This window comes from Heptranchias perlo, chromosome 10 (genome assembly GCF_035084215.1).
Source record: "Heptranchias perlo isolate sHepPer1 chromosome 10, sHepPer1.hap1, whole genome shotgun sequence".
Lineage (NCBI taxonomy): Eukaryota > Metazoa > Chordata > Chondrichthyes > Hexanchiformes > Hexanchidae > Heptranchias > Heptranchias perlo.
In genome coordinates, this window is record NC_090334.1 from 2,437,656 (window position 1) to 2,462,630 (window position 24,975).

General features: G+C 41.6%; 1 protein-coding gene across 2 annotated transcripts in view; it reads left to right on the plus strand.

Moving 5' to 3' along the window:
• ttbk2a (tau tubulin kinase 2a) overlaps positions 1–19,860 on the plus strand; it is a 224,498-nt gene extending 204,638 nt beyond the window's left edge. For both annotated transcript variants that reach the window (XM_067991120.1, XM_067991121.1), the window contains 2 exons: positions 11,338–12,782; positions 15,931–19,860. In XM_067991120.1, the coding sequence (XP_067847221.1) occupies positions 11,338–12,782; positions 15,931–16,408 (1,923 nt within the window). In that variant the 3' untranslated portion in view covers positions 16,409–19,860. The remainder of the gene's footprint in view (positions 1–11,337; positions 12,783–15,930) is intronic.
• The last annotated feature ends 5,115 nt before the right edge of the window (positions 19,861–24,975 follow it).

The window sequence follows — 24,975 nt, forward strand, 5'->3', positions numbered from 1 at the left end:
GTGCTTGAACCCACAAGCTTTCTGACTCGTGCAATGTTTTATGCTATACTCAGCCCCTGCTACCCTCCTTTCCTTCTCTCGCACTGACTCAGACTCAAAAATCAACCAGTGTACCCATTCTGGATTTCTTTCCTGTGACCTCCAGTATGCATGTGTGGACATAGTGAGCACAGGATTAGGCTTGGCTGTGTCAACATTGCATGCAGATACACTGCATTCACACAAGAATGGCCACTTGGGAAAGATTAGTGGAAGGCTACAGTGCCCATAGGGTCATAACCCAATTACAGTCAGCAGAGAAGGGGAGAGATGTGGCAAAAATGAAACTGACAATTTGCTCCAAAAAAATTATAACCAGTGAGTGAGAGTTTGCTTAGTTGATAGTACTGTCATGGGATGAAGTCTTAGTGCAGAATCTGCCATCCATTTGTGTGTCTAATGTAGAAAAGTCTAGTGCAATTGAATGCTTCCAACACAATGCAGTAGGCTTTTCAGAAGTTGCAAGGAACATTGGGAGGGTATCAACAAGAGTGTGAAAGGTCCCATTCTTTTGGTGGGAATGGGAAGCAAATGCTGCTGACCATCTTCAAAATGGTAGTGAGGATTTGGATCAGAATGGAGGTTTTAATTTTGGTCATCTACAGTAAAATGTTTGTCTCAAACTGGGATCTCATTTCACTTGTGAAGCCTGGTCCTCCCATTCCATGGTGCAGTGAGTTGGAGCACCAGTTTTAACGCTGATTTAACAGCAGTACCTTTTGATATTTAATCCTTTAAAGCACTTCTGATTGGATGTGTAGTAGTAGTTGCAGGGGGCACTGCTGATCACAAAATAAAATGAGTGTTTCATTGGCTCTCCTGAGGCTGTGAGTGCAAATTCTTTGTTTCCATTACTTGCTGATTCTTGTGTGTTTATAGGAACATAAGAATCAGGGATGAGCAAAGGCTATTTAGTCTATCTTAGCTCACTTTTCTAGTCCCCTAATTCTAATAGGAAAAAATATAAATGTGATTTGGGTTCCACTGCTGCTAATGTTCTCTCTCTCTTATATTTTTGTTTCTCCATTTCATTGATACTGCTTTGGTCATTTTTCCATTGGACTTTCCTCTCTTGTTTTTCTTTAAGTTCCACATAATCTTCTACACGATGCTCCTCCTCCCTACATCCTCATTAATGAAATCTTCAGTCTTTACATATTCTTCTACTCTTAACTGGTTCTCTCCCAAAACTCCTCATTTTTCTGTCTTCCTCCTGTAATTGTCAGACTTTTAAAACATAACTGAGGAACATTAAGAATTCATGGGGAGGAAAACATGGATATCTATGACAAAGATTTAGTTGTATCAAAATGTTTTCTGCAGTTTTCAAATATTTTAAATTACTAATTTTTCTGAATGTATCAAAAGTCCATAGATAATCTAGATGGACTTTTCTAGATAAGATATTAAACGATACAGAAAAGGGAAAAACTGGAACACTGCTTCAAGTTAAGCCATGACAGTGGAATAAGAGAGCATAGGATAAAACTGCCTGAAGGGTCAAGGTAGGATGCAAAGAGTGATCAACACTTGGGAGTGATCTACTGGATTGGGAGGTGGAGGCAGAAACCTTAGCTGTGGCTCAATGGTAGCACATTTGCCTCTGGGTCCAGGGTTGAAGTCCCACTTCAGAGACTTAGGCAGAAAATCTAGGCCGACACTCCCAGTGCAGTACTGAGGGAGTGCTACACTGTTGGAGGTGCCGTCTTTCAGATGAGATGTTAAACCGAGGTCCCATCTGCCCTCTCAGGTGGATGTAAAAGATCCCATGGCACTATTTCGAAGAAGAGCAGTGGTGTTTTCCCCCGTGTCCTGGCCAATATTTATCATAAAATAGAATCTTACAGCACAGAGGAGGCCTTTCAGCCTGTCATGCCCGTGCCGGCTCTCTGAAAGAGCTGTCCAATTTAGTCCCACACCCCAGCCTTTTCCCCACTACCCTGCAAATTAGTCCTCTTCAATTGCCTTTTGAAAGTTCCTATGGTATCTGCTTCCACCACCCTTTCAGGTAGTGCATTCCAGATCTTAACAAGCCTCTGTGGAAAAAAATTCTTCTAGATTCCCCTCTAGTTCTTTTGCCAATTATTTTAAATCTGTGACCTCTGGTTACCGACCCACTTGCCAGAGGAAACTGTTTCCCCCTACTTGCTCTATCAAAACCCCTCATAATTTTGAATACCTCTATTAGGTCTCCCCTTGAGAACAAGTCCAGCTTCTTCAATATCTCCACATAACTGAAGTCCCTTATCCCTGGTATCATCCTGGTAAATCTCTTCTGCACCCTCTCTAAGGCCTTGACATCCTTCCTAAAGTGTGGTGCCCAGAATTGTACACAATACTCCAGCTGAGGCCAAACCAGTAATTTGTAAAGGTTTAGCATAACTTCCTTGTTTTTGTATTCAATGTCCCTATATACAAAGCCAAGTTTCCCATACCCTTTCTTAACCGCCTTATCAACTTGCCCTCTCACCTTCAAAGATTTGTGAGTATTCTCAACCAATATCACAAACAGATTATCTGATTATTTATCAAGTTGTTGTTTGCTGTGCGCAAATTGTCTGCTGCGTTTTCTACATTTCAACAGTGACTACGCTTCAAAAATACTTCATTGGCTGTAAAGTGTTTTGGGACGTCCTGAGATTGTGAAAGGCGCTATATAAATGGAAGTCTTTTTAGATTCTTTCATAGTCTGGACTGTTTTCTTTGAGTGGCCTGGCCTTCCTCATCTGTCAGTACCTTACGAGAAACTGTATTTCTCTTTTCCACATTTCTGATGTTACCTGTTTTGCGTAGGGCTATTTCAGGCTTTATGAAAGCTAATTCTTAAGAAGCCACTTTGACACACAGCAGCAGATGGAACATTAGCCATTGTGTTAGTGAATTACAAGCAGTGGGAGTCTAAAACAGTGTGGAGGAAGATATTACTGCAGTCTGATCTGAGGGGTATTATTGCCCACTATTCATCATGAGCCATGACCTCAAGTGTCATTCAACTACAATAAGCATCACAACCAATCATATCAAAGGAATATCAGTGCGCGCACACTTGCAGCAAGGGTTACTACATAGCAATCAGGAATGGGAACTCAGGCCAATTTTCCCCCCACTCCATCTCAAGGGTGCTGATACCGATCATAGTATCCCTATTGACACCACGAGCGATATCAGCTAACTTAGTACAACTCAGGGATGAAATCTGGGGCCCTCATGGTCTGTCTAGTTCAGTTCTTTTCTATTTCCATTATTGTTTTAGAATTACTGGAACACTGCCGTATTGATTTGTGACCATACGGATGACATGGAAGTAATCAACAATCCCTGCCAGCTGAACATGTTGAAAGCTCCTGAGTGAAATCCAAATGTGCTCTTAGGTCTTTAGATTTAAGTGATAATGAAGATGGAGAGGTGCATTGGAAGTGGCTTCCTGTCTGGATTATTATATCAGGACAGAGATGGAGATGAAAAGTGAAGCACCTCTGAAGATGACTAAATACAAATTGTCAGATTTTGCTCGCTTCCTTTTCTTGCTGTAAATAGTTTCAGTTCTAATTTTCGTTTTAAAAGCCCGTTTACAATATTTTTGTTTTCCTTACTCTCTCTTCCCTAGGAGTCATTCACTGCCATGCAACCTCCTGGACACAAAGGCAGGGGTGCTTTTGGCCACAGCTAATGATTGCAATGAGAGGCGAGCCTATTGTGTGGAAATGGAACTGTTGGTTTTCTATTGGCCTGAGATGGGCTACCTCACAACCGCAGAGCACTCTTTCTAGTCTGGCCAAGGTCTGGTGAAACTCCATGCCGACTATGGCAAGTGGATTTGAGTGAAGGCAACTCAAATGTGGCCACATAGCTTCTGCATCAGGAATGCGTTTTCCATCGTGCACCTTGATAGCTTTCTTCGGTAAAATCTGGTTGGAGAATCACATCCAGATGGTTTACAACAACTTCTTGTGTTTATTTAGCGTCTTTATTGTAGTAATACATCCCAGGGCGCTTCATAGGAATGTTATCAGGTTAAAAAAAATTGATTGAGCCAAAGAAGGAGATATTAGGACAGGTGACCAAATACTTAGTCAAAGAGGTAGATTTTAAGCGGCGTCTTAAAGGAGGAGAGAGCGGCGGAGAGGTTTAGAGAGAGAATTCCAGAAATTAGGGCCTATGCAGCTGAAGGCACGTTTATTGTAAACTTTGTGGCCTGGTTATTATTCTTGCTTTACCATTCAGGAAAAGATGTGCAGGTTTTCAATCGAGTGCACAATGATTCTCTGATGTACATCAGCTGTAAATTAACTAAGTGTGATTTTATAGCATTGGTATGAGTGCCCTTACATCGCAACAAAAAAAAATTACTTCCTTTTATAAGCAAGCTCGCTCCTTTTTTCACAACATTGTGTATAAAAAAACTCCATAAATTTGTGTAAGATAAGAACTACAGATTCCAAGTAACTTCCACAAGATGCACAGAGCATTCCTCCAGAATCTGGTTCCAACACGGATTTATTTCTATAGTTTCCTCTGTACAGGAAAGCTGAAGTTTTAACGTTGATGCTATTCATTTATAGAAAGCACCACGTTGTGGTTTGGAAAGATGGTAATCAGCAGATGAGCGGAGCGGATATATAATATATACACGCACATGAATAAAGTGGATATTTATCACTTACTGAGGGCAGCATTGATTGCTATGGAGAGATTGTTCACATTTTGTCACTAGGTTATATCATGCAGCAATCTGCAATTGAAATTACTTGCACTGACCTGCATTCTGACTAAAGAAAAGCGATTTAATTTGAAACCCTGATCACTTCCATCTTTCTACATAGTTTCAGCCACAAAATATTCTTTAGATAATGGTGGAAACCTTGAAATGACAGGGATCTCTGCGAGAACCTTTGCGTTCTCTGCCATGTTGGGAATTATTTTTTAAGTCAGCTTTGCTTTTAAATTTTGATATAATTATGGGAGATTGTGGACCAGTTTAGCATTACTGGGTTACACTTGTCATCAGAGTGTTTGGCAAATGGAAATATATAGTGCCTTTCCACATCTCTGACTTCTCAAAGCACTTAAAGAAAAAACTTAAAAGAAGTTGCATTTATGTAGCGCCTTTCATGCCCTCAGGGCGTCCTGAAGCATCCTGTAAGGTTCATAATACAGTAGAGAACCAAGCTGAATACAGAAAATATAGAGGAGATCTAAAAAAGGAAATGAGGGGCAGAGAGAGAGTATGAGAATAGATTAGTGGGTAACATAAAAGGGAACCCAAAAGTCTTTGACTACCTTTTTATTATTTACATGTTTATAAAAGGGAGGGTGGACAAAAAAATCTCCTTGTGGAGGTAGAAGGCATGGTTGAGGTACTAAATGAATACTTCGCATTGGTCTTCACTAGAGAAGAGGATGATGCCAAAGTAGCAGTAAAGGAGGAGGTAGTAGTGTTAGTCATCCATTGGCATCCATTGACATTCCCCTGTCCACTACTTTAGTCACCTCTTCAAAAAATTCATTCAGCTTCGTCAGGCATGACCTACCCTTTACAAATGCGTGCTGGTTCTCTCTGATGAGCTGAAATTTTTCGAGGTGTTCAGTCACTCCATCCTTAATTATAGACTCTAGTTATTTCCTGACAACAAATGTTAGGCTAACTGATCTGTAATTCCCTGGTTTCCCCCTCTCACCTTTCTTAAATAGTGGAGCGACATGTACAATTTTCCAATCTAAAGAAACAGTTCCTAAATTGAGAACTTTGGAAGATTATAGTTAGGGCATCTGCAATGTTCTCACCTACTTCCTTTAAAACCCTGGGATGGAAACCATCTGGTCCTGGGGATTTGTCACTCTTTAGTGCCATTATTTTCTTCATTACTGTTAATTTGCTTATGGTGAGTCCCCGTCCCTGATTCAAAATTAGTTTCCTTGTGGTGTCCCGCATGCTATCCTCTGCCTCTACTGTAAATACTGATGCAAAGTAATTATTTAACATGTCCGCCATTTCCTTATTTTCATTTACAATATCACCATTATCAGTTTTTAAGGGGCTCACATTGCTCTTGACTACTCTCTTTTTTCTAATATAATTGTAAAAACAAAATATGTTGATTTTGATATCCTTTGCAAGTTTCTTTTCATACTCCCTTTTTTGCAGCTCTTACTATCTGTTTTGTCACCCTTTGCTGTTCTTTGTATCTCTCCCAGCTGCCGTGATCGATGCTTTTTTTGCATTTTTGTATGCTTTTTCTTTTAGTTTTATGTTGTCCCTTACCTCTTTTGTTGCCCATGGCTGTTTTTTTTTGGCAAGTAGAGCTCTTGTTCCTTAGGGGTATATACTGGTTCTGTATCACGTTAAATTCTTTACTGAACACCCCACTGATCGTCTATCATTTTACCCATTAAGAGATTTGCCCAGTTTACTGTGGACGGTCACTGTCTCATCCCGTTGAAGTCGGCCTTATCTAAATTTAGAATCTTAGTAGCTGATACAGTTTCTCCCTTTCAATTACAACGTTGAACTTGATCATATTATGATCGCTATTGGATAAATATTCACATACCGTTAGGCTGTTAACTAAATCTGGCTCCTTACTCATTATTAAATCTAATATGGCCTGCCCCCTTGGTTCTAGAACATCTTGTTGCAGAAAGCTGTCCTGAACACATTCAAGAAATTCGCTATCTTTTTGACATGAGCTCATCTGCTTCTCCCAACCAATATGGAAGTTAAAATCCCCCATTAAAACTACTCTGCCTTTGCTACATGCTTGTCTAATCTTATACATTCTGCCACTTCACAGCTGCTACCAGGGGGCCTATAGACAACTCCCACTACTTAAATCCTTTTCTATTTCTTAATTCCTTTTCTATTTCTTAATTCTGCCTATAAAGTCTCCACTTCCTGCTTACCTCTCGTTATATCCTCTCTTCCTATAAAGTAATTTCACTGTTAATCACTCGGGCTACTTCTCCTCCTGTACCAGTTTCCCTATCCTTCCTGTAGACCTTATAACCTGGTATATTCAGTTCCCAGTCCTGACCGTTTTGTAGCCATGACTCCGTAATGGCTACCATGTTGTACCCTCTAAGTTGAATTTGCACCTGCAATTCATTCAGTCTGTTGCTTATACTCCAGGGGTTTGTATAAAGGGCAAACACACCCTAATCTGTCCTCCTGCTCTAATGTTGTTGTTTTTCTCACACATTTCTTATTTCTTTCTCCTGGTTTAATTATTTTATATCTTTTAGTTTTCCTTTTACCTGTAGTGCCTAAAGCTTAATTTCTGACTATTACTCTACTCTCTTCCTTTTCATTTGTTTTAGAATGATTATTTATATTACCTTTTCCACCTGTGCCTTACCCCCCCCCCCCCACCATTTACTAGTTTAAAGTCCTTGTGACTGCCCTATTTATCCTTTCCGCTAGGATCCTGGTCCAAGCTTGGTTCAGGTGGAGCCTGTCCCAATGGTACAGTTCCTTGCTGTCTCAGTACTGGTGCCAGTGTCCCATGAAATGGAACCCCTCTTTCCCACACCACTCCTTCAGCCACATGTTCACTTCCGTAATCTGTTTATCCCTATGCCAATTTGCACATTGCTCGGGTAATAATCCAGAGATTATAACCCTTGAGGTCTTGTTTTTTTAATTTAGCTCCTGGTACTCTCTGAACAGGACCTCTTGCCTATGATGGTCCCAATATGGAGCACAACGACTGGATCCTCCGCCTCCCTCTCCAATATCCTTTCAAGCCGGTTCGAGATGCCCCTCACCCTGGCACCTGGTAGGCAACATACCATGTGGGGCTCTTGATCCTGCTTACAAAGGATGCAATCTGTCTCACTAATTATTGAATCCCCTACAACTACAACATCACGTGCCCCCCTCCCCTCCCCCCTCACCCTCTCCTCCTCTCCCCCCCCCCCCCCCCCCCTGCTGTGGACAGCCTCCTGCTCCAGGGTGCCATAGTCAGCATTCTGGGTGTCCTTCCGACAGTTTTTATCCTTATCCTCACAGGTACCTGTTGGATAGGACCAGTTTCTGCAGATCCTCGTTCTCTATCTCACCTGGATTCCCCTTACTCTGCACACTATTGATCACACCAACCTGTTCTGAACCTGTACCTATCTACGAGGTGTGACCGAGGTCTGGAGAAAATTGTCCAGATACTCCTCTCCCTCAGTTATGTGTCGGAGTGTCTCCAACTCGCACTCCAGCTCAATGTCTCTGAGCTGGAGAGATTCGAGGTGGAGACATCTACTGCAGATGTGTTCGTTCGGGACATTCTGAGGACTGGAGGATTGCAAATGTTACACCCCTGTTCAAAAAAAGGGAGAGGGATAAACCCGGCAATTACAGGCCAATCAGCCTAATGTTGATGGTGGGGAAATTTATGGAGACAGTAATCCGGGACAAAATGCATTAGCACATGGAAAAGTATAGACTAATAAATGAAAGTCTAAAGGAAAATTGTGTTTGACTAACTTGATTGAGTTCTTTGAGGTAACGGAAAGGGTTGATGAGGGTAGTGCGGTTGATGTTTGTATATGGACTTTCAAATTGATGAAATACCACATAATAGACATGTTAGCAAAATTAAAACCCATGGGATTAAAGGGACACTGGCAGCGTGGATACAAAATTGGCTATGGGACAGAAAGCAGTGAGTAGTATTAATGGTTGTTTTTCAGACTGGAGGGAAGTATACAGTGACCCCCAGGAGTCAGTTTTAGGATCACTGCTTCTCTTGATATATGTTAATGATCTGGACCTGGGCATAATTTCAAAGTTTGCAGATGACACGAAACTCAGAAATGTAGTAAACAATGTTGAGGATAGTAACAGACTTCAGGAGGACATATGCAGACTTTTTTTCATTCAATCGTGGGACGTGGGCACCGCTGGCTGGGCCAGCATTTATTGCCCATCCCTAATTGCCCTTGAGAAGGTGGTGGTGAGCCGCCTTCTTGAACCGCTGCAGTCCGTGTGGTGAAGGTTCTCCCACAGTGCTGTTAGGAAGGGAGTTCCAGGATTTTGACCCAGCGACGATGAAGGAACGGTGATATATTTCCATGTCAGGATGGTGTGTAACTTGGAGGGGAACGTGCAGGTGGTGGTGTTCCCATGTGCCTGCTGCTCTTGTCCTTCTAGGTGGTAGAGGTCGGGGGTTTGGGAGGTGCTGACGAAGAAGCCTTGGTGAGTTGCTGCAGTGCATCCTGTGGATGGTACACACTGCAGCCATGGTGTGCCGGTGAATGTTTAAGGTAGTGGATGGGGTGCCAGTCAAGTGGGCTGCTTTGTCCTGGATGGTGTCGAGCTCCTTGAGTGTTGTTGGAGCTGCACCATCCAGGCAAGTGGAGAGTATTCCATCACACTCCTGACTTGTGTCTTGTCGATGGTGGAGACACTTTGGGGAGTCAGGAGGTGAGTCACTTGCCGCAGAATACCCAGCCTCTGACCTGCTCTTGTAGCCACAGTATTTATATGGCTGGTCCAGTTTAGTTTCTGGTCATTGGTGACCCCAGGATGTTGATGGTGGGGGATTTGGCGATGGTAATGCTGTTGAATGTCAAGGGGAGGTGGTTAGACTCTCTTGGGTGAAGTGGGCAGACACGTGGCAGATGAAATTTAACACAGAAGTGCAAAGTGATACATTTTGGTAGGAAGAATGAGGAGAGGCAATATAAACTAAATGGTACAATTTTAAAGGAACTGCAGGAACAGAGAGACCAGGGAGGTGCATGTACACAAATCTTTGAAGGTGGCAAGACAAGTTGAGATGTCTGTTTAAAAAGTATATGGGATCCTGGGCTTTATTAATAGGGGCATAGAGTACAAAAACAAGGAAGTTATGCTAAACCTTTCTAAAACACTGGTTGGGCTGCAACTATAGCATTGTGTCCAGTTCTGGGCACCACACTTGAGGAAATATGTGAAGGCCTTAGCGTGGGTGCAGAAGAAATTTACTAGAATGTTGCCAGGGATGAGGGACTTCAGTTATGTGGAGAGACTGGAGAAGCTGGGATTGTTCTCCTTCGAACAGAGAAGGTTAAGGGGAGATTTGATAGAGGCATTCAAAATCATAAACTGTTTTGATGGCAGTTTCTCCTTATTTACTCTATCAGTGGCATAAGGGTCGGTAACCAGAGGGGACCAATTTAAGGTGATCGGCAAAAGAGCCAGAGGCAACATGAGGGAACATTATTTTATGGAGCGAGCAGTTCTGAACGGGAATGCACTGCCTGAAAGGGTGGTGGAAGCAAGTTCAGTAGTAACTTTCAAAAGGGAATTGGATAAATACTTGAAGGGGTAAGAATTTACCAGGCTATGGGGCAAGAGCTCTTTCAAAGAGCCATCACAGGCAAGATAGGCCAAACGGCTTCCTCCTGTGCTGTACCTACTACGATACTATGAAAGTGCTGTACAGCCAATGAAGTGTAGTCACTGTTGCAATGTAGGATACACAGCCATTTTGTGCACGGCAAGGTCCCACATACAGCAATGTGATAATGACCAGATACTCTGTTTTAGTGATCTTGGTTAAGGGATAAATATTGGCCAGGACACTGGAGAGAACTCCCCTGCTCCTCTTCAAATAGTGCCATGGGATCTTTTACGTTCACCTGAGAGGGCAGACGGGACCTCGGTTTAAAGACCGTCCGAAAGACGGCACCTCTGACAGTGCAGCACTCCCTCAGTACTGCACTGAAATGTCAGCCTCTTTTGGTGGGGGCTGCAATTGTTTTATGGCTGTAGTACTTTAATAGGTGTCCCTCAGGTTGCAATTTCAAATGCGTGTGATGATTTGTTACAGCAAAAATAATGCCAAAAATGACTGGCAGTTGTGGTAGTCCTTAGGTCAGGTCTCGGTGCAGGCATGCTGCGTCAGTGGGTCTCTCCTCCTCCATTCTCCATGCTGTCGATTCTCCTCTTTCCCCTGACACTTTACTGACTTTGTTTCTGCTCATGTACCTCTGTTACATGCACTTGTTCTGCTCAAACTCGCTGTTGCAGAGTGAAACCACTGACCATTATCGGAGACATTTCATGCCACTTGGTGAATGTAGAAATTCATAGAATCGTGCAGGATTTTGAACCATGACATATTATTTGCCCTAGGCTCATAACCTGTATGGTTGAGTGTAACAAGTTTGGGTGAATTGTTCTCGATAGCAGTCTTTGAATATAATTCTTTGTAGTGTATGAAGTATTTAACATTAATTCTTCTGAATGGATTTCATATGAAACTCTCAGCGGCATGCAAGTAATTTGCTTCATATTTTCAAAGTCTTATTCATTTTGTTTCTAAGATAACTGCGTCCAAGCCTGCAGTAACACCAATTCATGCTGCCTCTGTGGTTGTACAGCATGACGAGCGGAGAGAGACTGACCAGCACACAGTAGAAAATGCCACTGATCAAACACAAAGACCTTCATCTCCACAAGAGAAATCAACACCAGCTGTGGCACTGCACGCCACATTGTGTAATGGTACCTCCAGAGCTGACCTTAAACTGGAATTGGACAAAGGCTCAACACAAAGAGGAGAGACCATCGTGACTGGTACAGTACAAAGCAGTAACAAAGGTGAGGTGCTTGCAAAAACTAGTGTCAAGTCTGACCACGGCAGAGATGACTCACTCAGTTCAGCACTGGACGTCGAACGTAAAGAAGGCCATGTGATTTCTGGGGATGTAGGAAGTCAACCTGATGAAGAACAGTGCCCTTCAGGTGAAAGTGAGCCCATGGGTGAACAACTACTCATGGGTAATGAACACACTCCACTAGCAAAACTAGGGACCTTGCCTTCTGTGCCAAAACAAGAGAATAAATCTCCTGGTCCTTGCTTGACTGGTATTGCAACCAGCCCAGTGGCAACTGGTGAAGTGCTTTCATGTGGAGAAGAGACTGCTTTATCTAAGCCTATGGAGTATACAAAGCTTGTAATGGATGGACTGAAAGATAAGCTGTATGATGGAGAAGAAAATGGCTTTTGCAAGTATATTGAAGACGAGGCGGGTGAGCTACAGTCTGCTTCGAACATTTCGTACGAATGTGTAAAGGAGTTGCTTCACACTGTTGTATCTGAGCAAGAGGACCGTGCAAATAGTGTTGGAAATGATGGGTTGGAAATGGGCTACATTTCTGAGATTATGCAGAGAAACATTCAGGAACAACAGAGCAACCTTCCAGAGCTAAGTGGGTTCAGAAATGGAGATCTGCTTCACATCTTGACAGTTGGTGACAATTCACTGCATCCCAAGAAGGTTGAAGCCAAACCATCCCTTCTCCGGCAAAGTCGTATCCCAGTCCTTGCATCAGACGTGGAAACAGTTTCCGAGTCATTGGTTCCTGTCTCGGCTAAAGAGAAACTGCTCCAAAAGAAAGCTCATCAAACAGACCTGACGAGGCAATTAGCTGAAAAGAGACAGCATACCCTCAGAACATCGCTTCTGGGTGATCTCTCGTCTGCTTCCGAGAAGTCCCTGGAGGAGAAGATGTCTGTCCCATTGGTGACTTTGTCAGATGATGGAACCCATTCTGGGCCTTCTCCAGTGAAAGCTGGAACGGAACAACAATCAAGCAAGCAGACTGATGAGGACTCTCTATTAACGAGTCTTCAATCCCGGAGGAGCAAAATCCCGAGACCAGTTTCATTGACCAGTACTGAACAAGTCTCCATTTCAACTTCATCCCAGTTTGTCCCAAGACCACCTCCAGGAAAGCCACCGACCAGACCCAGTGTGGAAGTCCGGTAAGTGCCAGCTTGCCCAATTACTTCATTTCAGCTTTTAAGTTAAGGACACAAACAGATGCCTTATTGGTAACTTTGAACCAAGCCTCCGTGGAGTGCGATGCAATGAAAGTTTGGAATGAATTACTTGGAGTTTGTTTTAAAGTTCCTTCAATGCATCGTGTAGCTCATTGCGAAACCAGCAGTTGCGCACACATTCGCTCGAACTTAGCTATTGGTGCATTTAGCTGATTGGTCCAGTAGTTTAGATTCTGATATAACAAACGCCTGAGAATCAAAAGTTTATATTTAAATTCTTGAGCATTGTACTTTCAAAATTGAGGCATACTCCGACTGTTGCCGGTGGATGCTCCAATGAAGACCGTGTGTGCACTGGTATTTGGCCGAGTCCTTTACACACATTGAAGACTGATTGCTCAATCGGGTAAATGTAAGAGATGGTGGAAGTCCAGAGCTCTTGGGTCTTTTCAGATATATTCTGTGGGAGCCTCCCCTGTTGGAAGCACACGGCGAGTGTGATTCTCCGACCATTCGCGTTGACTGACTGGAAAATCGTGCCTGAATATCTGATGCTTGCTGTCGGAGAGCAAGGCTCCGTTGGACATAGTGTCAGAACATTTACCTGTTCACTTTACAAATTTGTTCTTTGCACATGTTAAGAGTACGTGATCGATTAGACTTTTAAGAAGTAACAGAAAGACAGAATGTATACCTCTAAAAGAGACTGTGAAACATTGCTGATTGAATTGCTTTGTCCTCTACCATAAAACCATTGGAGATAGGAGTAGGAGTAGGCCATTCAGCCCCTCGAGCCTGCTCCGCCATTTAATGAGATCATGGCTGATCTGATTTTTACCTCAACTCCACTTTCCCGCCTGATCCCCATATCATTTGACTCCCTTGCTGATCAAAAATTTGTCTAACTCAGCCTTGAATGTATTCAATGACTCGGCCTCCACAGCTTTTTGGGGTAAAGAATTCCAAAGATTCACGACCCTCTGGGAGAAGAAATTCCTCCTCATTTCTGTCTCAAACGGGCGACCCCTTATTCTGAGACTATGCCCCCTAGTTTTAGATTCCCCCATGAGGGGTAGCATCCTCTCAGCATCTACCCTATCGAGTCCCCTCAGAATCTTGTATGTTTCAATAAGATCTCCTCTCATTCTTCTAAACTCCAATGAGTATAGACCCAACTGTTCAATCTTTCATCATAAGACAACCCTTCCATACCCGGAATCAACCGAGTGAACCTTCTCTGAACTGCCTCCAATGCAAGTATGTCCTTCCTTAAATAAGGGCACCAGAACTCTGTGCAGTACTCCAGGTGTGGTATCACCAGCACCCTGTACAGTTGTAGCATGACTTCCCTGCTTTTATACTCCATCCCCCTAGAAATAAAGACCAATATTCCGTTTGCCTTCCGGATTACCTGCTGCACCTGTATGTTGACTTTTTGTGTTTCATGTACGAGGACACCCAGATCCCTCTGTACCGCAGCATTTTGTAGTATTTCTCCATTCAAATAATATTTTGCTCTTTTATTTTTCCTCCCAAAGTGGATGACTTCACACTTTCCCACATTATATTCCATCTGCCAAATTTTTGCCCATCCGCTTAACCTGTCAATATCCCTTTGCAGACACTTTGTGTCCTCATTGCAACTTGCTTTTCCACCTATCTTTGTATCTACGGTTTGATAGTTTTCTGCAGGCTGTTGTATACAGCTTCATTGTGGATGGTATGTATGCATCAACAAATATCTACAGCATAAACAACATTTTGAGTACTTGAGCTCAAGCCGGAGGTCACTGAAAAGCACTCATCGTATTGGAGCCCATTATTTGCAGCACAGTGATTGCATGCAAGTTTGCATCCGTGATTTCCCAGCCTCTGAAGAGGTATTGCAGACAGCCAGCGGTCAGAGGCCTGGCAGAGGGACGTCACCCTAACATGTATTCTGCACTATCTAGTGGCTCTCTTTAGAGTGTCAAAGGTAGAGCAGGTGACCCATCTGTCTTCTTGCCTGGGGCTAGTATGTGGAACGGAGCAATCCAGAGCTTAGGTAGGGAATAATATTTTACAAAAAAAAATCTAAAATTGACCATTATTTTAATAGATAAAGGATCATAAAGTCACTTGGAATCTCTAAAGAGCTGTGCTATGGTTCTGTTGCATCTGTGTACAAATGATCAGCCTCAATTCATATGCGCATCATTACCAGTGCTTACTTGGCTCTAGGGACTTGCAACAGATTAGAACTTCCGTGAAATGTTGTGCAAGGTTTGATTTTTGCTTCAGCCCTATTGCCGGTGTGCAGGAATGCTTTAATTTTGCCGCTTTGTTTTGGGCCGAGCTCCTGTTTAGGTTGTACCAAAAATGTTAGTAGTGCTGACCGCAGACTTCCCTGTCCTGCAGAGAATCATAGAATCATACAGCACAGAAGGAGGCCATTTGGCCCATCGTGCCTATGCCGGTTCTCTGAAAAATCTACCAATTAGTCTCACTCCCCTGCTCTCTCCCCATAGCACTGCAAAAAAAGGTTAATAATTTGGCATTTACCCCTTATAAAGAAAGAAAGAAAGACACACTTGGCGTTATATAGCACCTTTCATGATGTCAGGATGTCCCAAAGCGATTTACAGCCAATGAAATGCTATTTTTTTTTAAGTTCTCACTGTTGTGATGTACAAAACGTGGCAACCAATTTGCACCCGTGGCAACATCCAACCAGATTTTGGTTGAGAGATAAATATTGGCCAGGACACGGGGAGAACTCTGCTCTTCGAAATAGTGCCATGGGATCTTTTACGCCCACCTGAGAGGACAGACGGGGCCTCAGTTTAATGTCTCATCTGAAAGACGGCACCTCCGACAGTGCGGCACTCCCTCACTGGAGTGTCAGCCTGGATTATGTGCTCAAGTCTCTAGAGTGGGAGTTGAACCCACGACCTTCTGACACAAAGGCAACATTTCCACCCACTGAGCCATGGCTGACACTCATGAAATCGTTAGTGATACACCAAAGAGCTCATGGGTGAACATGAGTCCACAATCAACTATGTAGTGAATTTGTATATAAATATGGAGCACTTTCAGTGCTAAATGTGTTGCGTTCTAATACGTATTTTCTGTTTCTTTTTCTCTTCAGGTTACGACGATACAGGGTAGTTGGAAGTGGTAGCTCTGACTCTGACCTGCTAACCCATCTTGCTCAAATCCTTCAAAATGGATCCCAAAAGACCAGGAGCTCCCCGCAGTCCAAAAGTCCACAGTCCCCTCGCAGCCCCAAAACTCCACCCAAAAGCCCAGTAATCCCCCGGCGAAGCCCGAGCGCTTCACCACGGAGCGCCTCGTTGCCGCGCACTGCCAGTTCCTCCCCTTCGCGTGGACGCCCGTACACAGATCAGCGAAGCTCGTCGCCGCATTTTGCCAGAAGCCGCTCCCCTCCCAGTTACTCTGGGTCCTCGCCCTCCCGAAGAAGTTTCCTGCAGGAGCATGGCTGTGGTAAACAGGGCAAAAATAGCTTGAAGGGACCTGGCAGTCCTCACCACTTGTGTCAAAGCAAATCCACAAAGGGAAAATGCTCAGGCAGAGATGGCAAAGTGTCCAGTAAACTCAGCAGATAGTAACAATTTGTGCAAGCGTCTCTTCCTCTCTTTTTCTCTCTCTCTCTCTCTCTCCTTGTTGCATGTTATCTTGTCTTTACTAAAAAAAAATCTGCTGTTGTCTCTCCCTTACTGGACAGTAGCTTATATGCCATTTTGAATCCAAGTGTCGGACAGGTGCTGCTTTGTATAAACTAGGATAGCTATCCGAGAAATTAAAATTGATCTATAGCACAGTACACTTTTGGTCATGCGCTGTGAAAGAGTGCTGCTAGGTTTCATTTCGGCTTCTGCTGCCTTGAGCTACTTGAGTAGGGAATACTAGTCCAGTACTTCCATCTTTTTCACTGTGTAGTGTCCTCCTCCAAAACCTTATGACTTGACCTGTCCTTGTGCCATTGTAGATCTTGAGGGAAACCTCGGAAGTTCGTAAGTAGAAGAAAGGCTGCTATAGCATTTTCAATCGCCAATAGTAATTTAATGTTTTTTGCCATCTTTTTACGCGAATGTCAACTGTGAGTTTTTTTTTAATGTACAGTGTGTCTAGATATAAATAAAATTTAATTTAAGTAACTGAATTGATTCAGAATTCATAGGAAGTAGTTGAACTCGAAATAGTTGAAGGACCAGAGCATATATGTTTGTTGCATAGTACTGGCATCTGACACAAGTTAGGTAGTTTTCCTAGATTTGTAATTGTCCTCTGGAATTAGAAGTGAAAATCCTGAATTACCTCTGTTAAAAGGATGTAAGATACTAGTACTTTGAAAACCGGCATGAATGGGTGGGGTGGGGGTGTCAGTAAGCCTCAATTTTTCCATTCCTCCTAAATTTTAATTTAAATAAAATGGTGACAGTCCAGTCCAAGTAGCATATCCTACCCTCAAAAGTGACCATAGATGTAGACACCTGATAGAAATGAGGACACTTCTGCTTTAAATGTTTACTAACCCATTATCCTTGCTACCACTGTGATATCAGACATCATCCAAATAAATAATCACCAAAAGAAGAGAAAAATCAATGAGAGATTGATTTGGTAGTGATAGTACCTAGTGCAACAAAAATTTAAGATTTAGAGTACTTTATGCACACATCATCGTGCATAAACTATTACCGATCAGCATTTGATTGCCATGTGCCTGTCTAAAAATATTAATGTATTTTAACTATATATTACTTTGCTGCCAAGGCAAGAATCTCTGGTTTAAGTAAGAAGTAAGAGCTTCCTACAAGACACTAAGTCACATGAAGCCTGATTGTTGTTAAATGGAAATCATATCAGCCATCACTTTTTTGCAAGCTTTCATTGGGTGGGTAAATTATTTAATATGTGTAATATTTTCCATCTGTAATGTAACATGCTGGGTCATTTAAATTTCTAAGCTTTTGAACAACTATTTTGAATGCTTAAAAAGAAATTGAAGCCCTAATTTATGGTTTGTATATTATTGTATTATAGATGCTAACAATAACTGCATGTCGTACAGTAATATGTATGTATTTATTGATTTCATATGGATTAAACTTTATTGGCTACAGGCTGTAAGATTGTTTTTGCGTGCCTGAATGCTATTTGCTTTACATTTTCTTCCTGGCATGCAAAACCTTACAGTGTCACAATTGGAGAAACATGCACTGCAAAATAAAACTTAAAAAACAAAATGATTCTGAACCACTAAGATGGGGAACAGCAGAGGTATACAGCCTGTTAATCCTACAGGGTCTGTAAATGTGAAAAATGTCGAGATTGGAAGTAGAACAAATAGGATTTTTTTCTTTCTTTCTGTAACTGTACTGTAAAGGCAAAAAAGAAACACACAAAATATAATAATGTTATCCAAGCTGCTGTTTTTATTTGATTGCCCAGACGTTGTGCAACTGTTAACCCTCCAGCATGGACTTTTTTAAAGCTGCAGTATTTTTTTTGGTTTCCCTCAAACAGCTGTGTTTAAAAGATTAAATCTACATGAGATTCTTCTGCGTGCCCATACCCATGTAGCTTCCTTCCAGAAGACAGTCAAAAAATCCGCAGTGTTTCATAAAAGTATTGCTGTTTTCAAAACAGGGATTTTTTTAAAAATCTAGTTGCGATGAAGAGGGAAAAAAAAGAGACTTCAGCAAAACAGGAATTTTTTTAGTGTGACAACAAAAGGAACTGTGGCAGCTTTAACTAAGTTTGGAAACGTTTGTGCAGAGGGCATGAAATAGTGTCACCTCCGCTGAATTCAAATGGATAGTGCAACATTATGCACCTTCTCTGAAAGTGGAATTACTGCACTTTTTAAACCTGTAAATTGAAGTGACTCTAGATTAATAACCGCTCATATTACCTGAATATTAATCTAATCTCTGATAATTATATAATATGTAAATTAATATCAATGTAATAAGTTCAAAAATGGGTCAGTAAAGCTTTATGCATGCATTAATTAAAAGTTAATCTGAAGTCATTTCAAACTTTGTATTTTATGTTAACAGTTAAGAAAGGGACGGAGCGATTACCGAGCTAATGGCCTTTTTCAGTCTAGGTCTGTATTAGTTGGCCAACATGTGAGCTCCACTTACAATTTGTGTGCACTGAAAGACTTGGTTGGCCATGTCACTAGTAAATGGTTGCATTGAAGGTGCTAAAAGATTTTTTACAAAAACTGCTTGCAGCACCAAGTTCCTTTTTAAAATGTTTTTCCTTCAATCATATCGGGCTTATTGTTTAACTGCTCTTGAGAATATATAGCATAATGCGCACACGTTTTTTTTAAAAAATGTGAGTGAAAAGTGGGCTCCGTACAGCTCTATCAAACCTCTTTCCTGGCAGAAGACCGTATTTACATAGATGGCATTGCTCAAGATATCATGGGCATCGTGGCTATGTCATATGAGGAGACGCATGTACAAAAGGCTTGACTACGATCCACAAGTTTCTAAACTCTTAACAAGCTAAAGAATAGTTTGCTAGTTGTTTCCATGTGATGGGTTCTATTCATTGTCTTCGTAGTTCAATAAAAAGATAAAATTTCCAATTGTAAATTGCATCTAGTAGGATATTTTGAATTGTCTCCATAGCGCAACTTGAAGGGGACGGGAAATAAAGGTATTATCGCCCTTCAAGCCACTTTTGATTATCTTGGGCAAGAGGTTGTGATCTGTTTTATGGAGCCCTGCTTAGAGTCATAACAGTTTACAAAAGCAGCAATGAGAATGAAATGGTCTGGCACGTTTCAACTGCAAAGTATATACAGATGAACAAAATGGCATACATCGTTTGAAGGTAGGGTGTACATAAAGCTGTAATTATTTAAGTTCTTTGATTTGTATCATATCAAAGCCTTGTACAGTGTTTTATGTTGTGTTCTAAAATTATTTTGTATTTTATTTTTATAAACAAGTAAAATAAAATATTCATTAAGCATGCCAACATATAAATATTTGTTGTCTTGTGTATTCCAATAAAAAAAAAGGCCGATGAATAATGGTTTGCTTTTTATTTGACCCCACATTACATAATCTTTGTCTCCTGTGGTTTGAAGAACATTTTTCTGTTGTTTGAAAATCTAATTATAGAGCCATTAATTTAGTGAGAGTGACCCTTCGTTCTACATTTCATCTTGCTAATAGAAATGAAATGAACATTTTAGTTGTACAGATGTCACTCTTTGCTTAATATCCGTGACTCCATCTCTACTGCAATTTGTAAACAGCTGTCCAATCCACTCTTCACAATTGCATTGTAGATGTATGGTCCTGGATAGCACTGTAGAATTCTGAAACTAATAGTTCATTCAGCCTCCTGGGTTCAATTTTCAGGAGTCAAATGATAAAGGGATTCGATAGGGTAGATACAAAGAGATTATTTCCTCTGGTGGAGGAATCCAGAATAAGAGGACATAATTGTAAAATTAGAGCTAAGCCAGTTAGGAGTGAAATTAAAAAGCACTTCTTCACACAAAGGGTAGTGGAAATCTCTTCCCCAAAAGGCTGTGGATGCTGGGGATCAATTGAAATTTTCAAAACTGAGATCGATGGATTTTTATTAGGTAAGGATATCAAGGGATATGGATCAAAGGCAGGTAAATGGAGGTATAGATCAGCCATAATCTATCCCACCCTGGAATGAAGTATGAAAAATGGAGAATTTTACACATGGTGCAGTATCTGAGGTTGGGGCCAAAGTGCATTGGAAAAGTGTAGGAAGCTTTAGTTTGCACTTAATTCATGCTGCAACCAATTGGAGAGTGTTTGATACTGGATATCTAAAAGGGAAATTGTTCAATTTAAGAACATAAGAACATAAGAAATTGGAGCAGGAGTAGGCCAATCGGCCCCTTGAGCCTGCTCCGCCATTCAATAAGATCATGGCTGATCTGATCCCAACCACAAATCTAAAGAACACAAGAAGTCGGAGCAGGACCCGGCCACATAGCCCCTGGGCCCTCTCCGCCACCCACAGGGCATTGACCGATCCGAACTCAGCTTCATGTCCAATTTCCTGCCCGCTCCCCATAACCCCTAATTCCCTTTACTTCTAGGAAACTGTCTATTTCTGTTTTAAATTTATCTAATGATGTAGCTTCCTGGGGCAGCAAATTCCACAGACCTACCACCCTCTGAGTGAAGAAGTTTCTCCTCATCTCAGTTTTGAAAGAGCAGCCCCTTATTCTAAGATTATGCCCCCTAGTTCTAGTTTCACCCATCTTTGGGAACATCCTTACTGCATCCACCCGATCAAGACCCTTCACAATCTTATATGTTTCAATAAGATCGCCTCTCATTCTTCTGAACTCCAATGAGTAGAGTCCCAATCTACTCAACCTCTCCTCATATGTCCGCCCCCTCATCCCCGGGATTAACCTCTTGGTAACATAACATCTGGGAGACTATGCTAAGACAACCAGGATACATTCTGCATCTCCAATTTCTCAACACTCCCACCTTAATGATCACAAAGATTCATACAAAAACAGTAATTTTATTGTAATTACATTTATTAAAAAGAAAGACTTGCACTTACATTGCTCCTTGCATGACCCCAGGATGCTTTACAGCCAATGAAGAACTTTTGAAGTGTAGTCACTGTTGTAATGTAGGGAAATTGGCAGCCAATTTGTACACAGCGAGATCCCACAAACAGCAATGAAATAATGACCAGATAAATTTTTTGTGTGTTGCTTGAGGGATAAATATTGGTCAGGACTCCCTTGCTGTTCTTCGAATAGTGCCATGGGATCTTTTACGTCCACCTGTGAGGGCAGACAGGACCTCGGTTTAACATCTCATCTGGCAGACAGCACCTCAGGCAATGTAGCACTCCCTCAGTACTGTGTTGGAGTGTCAGCTTAGATTATGTGCTCAAGTCTCTGGAGTGGGACTTTGAACCTATGACCTTTTAACTCAGAAGTGAGTGCTATCACTGAGCCAAGGCTGACTCCTTATACATGGTCATGTATGTTATCAAAAAGACTGTTATGTTCAGGGAAATTACAATGTGCACCTAAATACAAACCACAAAAACAATCCTTACTACATTTTACTTTTTGCTTTTTTTCAATAAAGAAAGTAGAACCTAGTTCATCCTATTCCAGCCTCTTGGTAACATAACATCTGGGAGACTATGCTAAGACAACCAGGATACATTCTGCATCTCCAATGTAAAGAGTCTAGAACTAGGGGTCACAGTCTCAAGATAAGGGGTCGGCCATTTAGGACTGAGATGAGGAAAAGGTTCTTCACTCAGAGGGTTGTGAATCTTTGGAATTCTCTATCCCAGAAGGCTGTGAATGCTCAGTCGTTGAGTATATACAGGACTGAGATCAATGGATATTTGGACACTAAGGGAATCGAGCGATATGGGGATTGGGCGGGAAAGTGGAGTTGAGCTAGAAGATCGGCCATGATCTTATTGAATGGCAGAGCAGGCTCGAGAGGCTGTATGGCCTACTCCTGCATAACATAATTTCTTATGTTCTTATGAACTGTAAGAAATGCACAAAGTTAACGATCTCCATGGTTCTGAATCAACAATTTTGACATCAGAATTATGTGGTCATTATCTCATTGCTGTTTGTGGGACCTTGCTGTGCGTAAATTGGCTGCTGTGTTTCATTGGCTGTAAAGCACTTTGGGACGCCCTGAGGTGGTGAAAAGCGCTACATAAATGCAAGTCATTCTTTCTACATTACAACAGTTACATTGAATCTACAGCTCAGAAACAGGCCATTCAGCCCAACTGGTCTATGCTAGCATTTATGCTCAACACGAGCCTCCTCCCAACGTCATCTCACCCTATCAGCAGATCCTTTTATTCCTTTCTCCTTCATGTGTTTATCTAACTTCCCCTTAAATGCATCTATGCTATTCGCCTCAACTACTCCTTGTGGTGGTACGTTCCACATTCTTACCACTCTTTGGGTAAAGAAGTTTCTCCTGAATTCCCTATTGGATTTATTTGTGACCTCTAATTTTAAACTCTCCCACAAGTGGAAACATTTTCTCTACACCTACACTATCAAACCCTTTCATTATCCTAAAGATCTCTATCAGTGACTACACTTCCAAAAAGTACTTCATTGGCTGTAAAGTGCTTTGGGACATCCTGAGGTCGTGAAAGGCACTGTATAAATGCAGGTTGTTTTTTCTTTTCCCTTCCTTCAAAGATTAGGGTTTTTGGATGTATTCCTGAGTTGGTAAAGTGAATGAGTCCATGCCCACATCTGTGGACACTATCAATACTGCTTCTAGATCAGCCTAACTGGAGGACATGTGATCAAGGATTCCCAGACAGATTCCCTTTTCACCTGCAGGTGACCTGGCAGAGAGTAATAAAATTCACCAAGGAGAAAGCCAACATTGAGCATCAGTTAAGCCCAGGATTTTAGCACTGCAGTTGTTCAAATGCTAGTTTACCTTGATATGAATACAGCACTGGCCAATCAGTTGATGCTGCTAAAGACTATATCAGAAAACCTGAGTTTTTAACCTTGTTCCCATTTTTTTGTGCCTGCAATTATACCACCCACAGGGCTGCTTGATTTTCTTGCTTTCAAAAAATAATGCAATCATTTTAACACTTGGGCATGTTGATTTTTAGGGACTGAATGACAAAATTGTGTGATCATGGCAATTCTTGTTTAAAGGGTTTGCAATGAAAGTGATCATTTTTTCATTATAATTGGTTTCTCAATTAAATCATTTCATAGACCATTCTATAAGGTAGGTAATGGGTGGGGAAAAAAACTTGAATTGCCCTGACTATAATTTGTACTCCCCATAAAAACCTAATTATTATTGATCTCAGGATGCTCTCACTTTTGGGAAATCAAATATTATTGATTTTACTAATTAGATTCTTTTCGCTGGAATCGATTCAAAACCTAACAATTATAAGACTTGATATGACCAATTTGACCCATTTATCCCATTGGGAGAATGTTGGAAAATTACCAGCAGTCCTGGCCAATGTTTATACCTCAACCAACATCACTAAAACAGATTATCTGGTCATTATCATATTGCTGTTTGTGGGACCTTGCTATGTGCAAATTGGCTGCCATGTTTCCTACATTACAACAGTGACTAGGCTTCAAAAGTACATCATTGACCGTAGAGTGCTTTGGGACATCCTGAGGTCATGAAAGGTGCTATATAAATGTAAGTTCTTTCAATGTACGTGGATGCTAGTGCTGTCAACATTATGAATGGTATTTATCAGCAAGAGTATTGTATATTGCACACCAACATCCTTTGAATGTGGAGCTGTGTTAATTCTTAATCTTTGGAATTCTCTACTCCAGAGGGCTGTGGATACTGAGTCGTTGAATATGTTCAAGGCTGAGATAGATAGATTTCTGGACTCTAGGGAATCAAGGGATGCGGGGATCGGGCAGGAAAGTGGAGTTGAGGTCAAAGATCAGCCATGATCTGATTGAATGGTGGAGCAGGCTCGAGGGGCCTTGTGGCCTACTCCTGCTCCTATTTCTTATGTTCTTATATTGTTAGCAGTAACATACGTCAAACTAAGTTATATTTTATGTCAAGTTGAGTGATTGTTACTTTTAGTGTGTGACAAGTTGCATTTATGTAGCACCTTTAATGTGGTAAAATATCCCAACGCACTTCACAGAAGGTGGCATCGAGCAGGAGTAGAAGAGTTAGGGGACATAACTGAAGGCATGGTCAAAGAAGCAACATTTGAGGATGGTTTTGAAGGTGGGTAGGCGGGGACACAATGTGTTTAGAGAGAGCATTCCAGAGTGTCAGCCGGAACAGTGGAACGCTGTGGAACGATGGGGAAAAGCAAAGAAGGCCAGATATAGACAGTGGACTGAGGTAAAGAGGGACAAGGTTGTAGAAGGATTTTTAAAAGAGGATCAGTATTTTGAATTTATTGTGCTGGAGACCAGCGTGATGGGGAAGTGAGACTTGAAGTGGGTGATACCTGGTGAATGTTTGAAAATAAGCACAGTTCTAGTCATAAGTACCGACTACCCTTATGAAAATCACTTCTTTTAATGTATTGAAGAAAGCAGTTTCTGAGGCAATGAAATTATTATCAAATGCCAGTGATATATTGGAAACAAAGTTGCAAATTG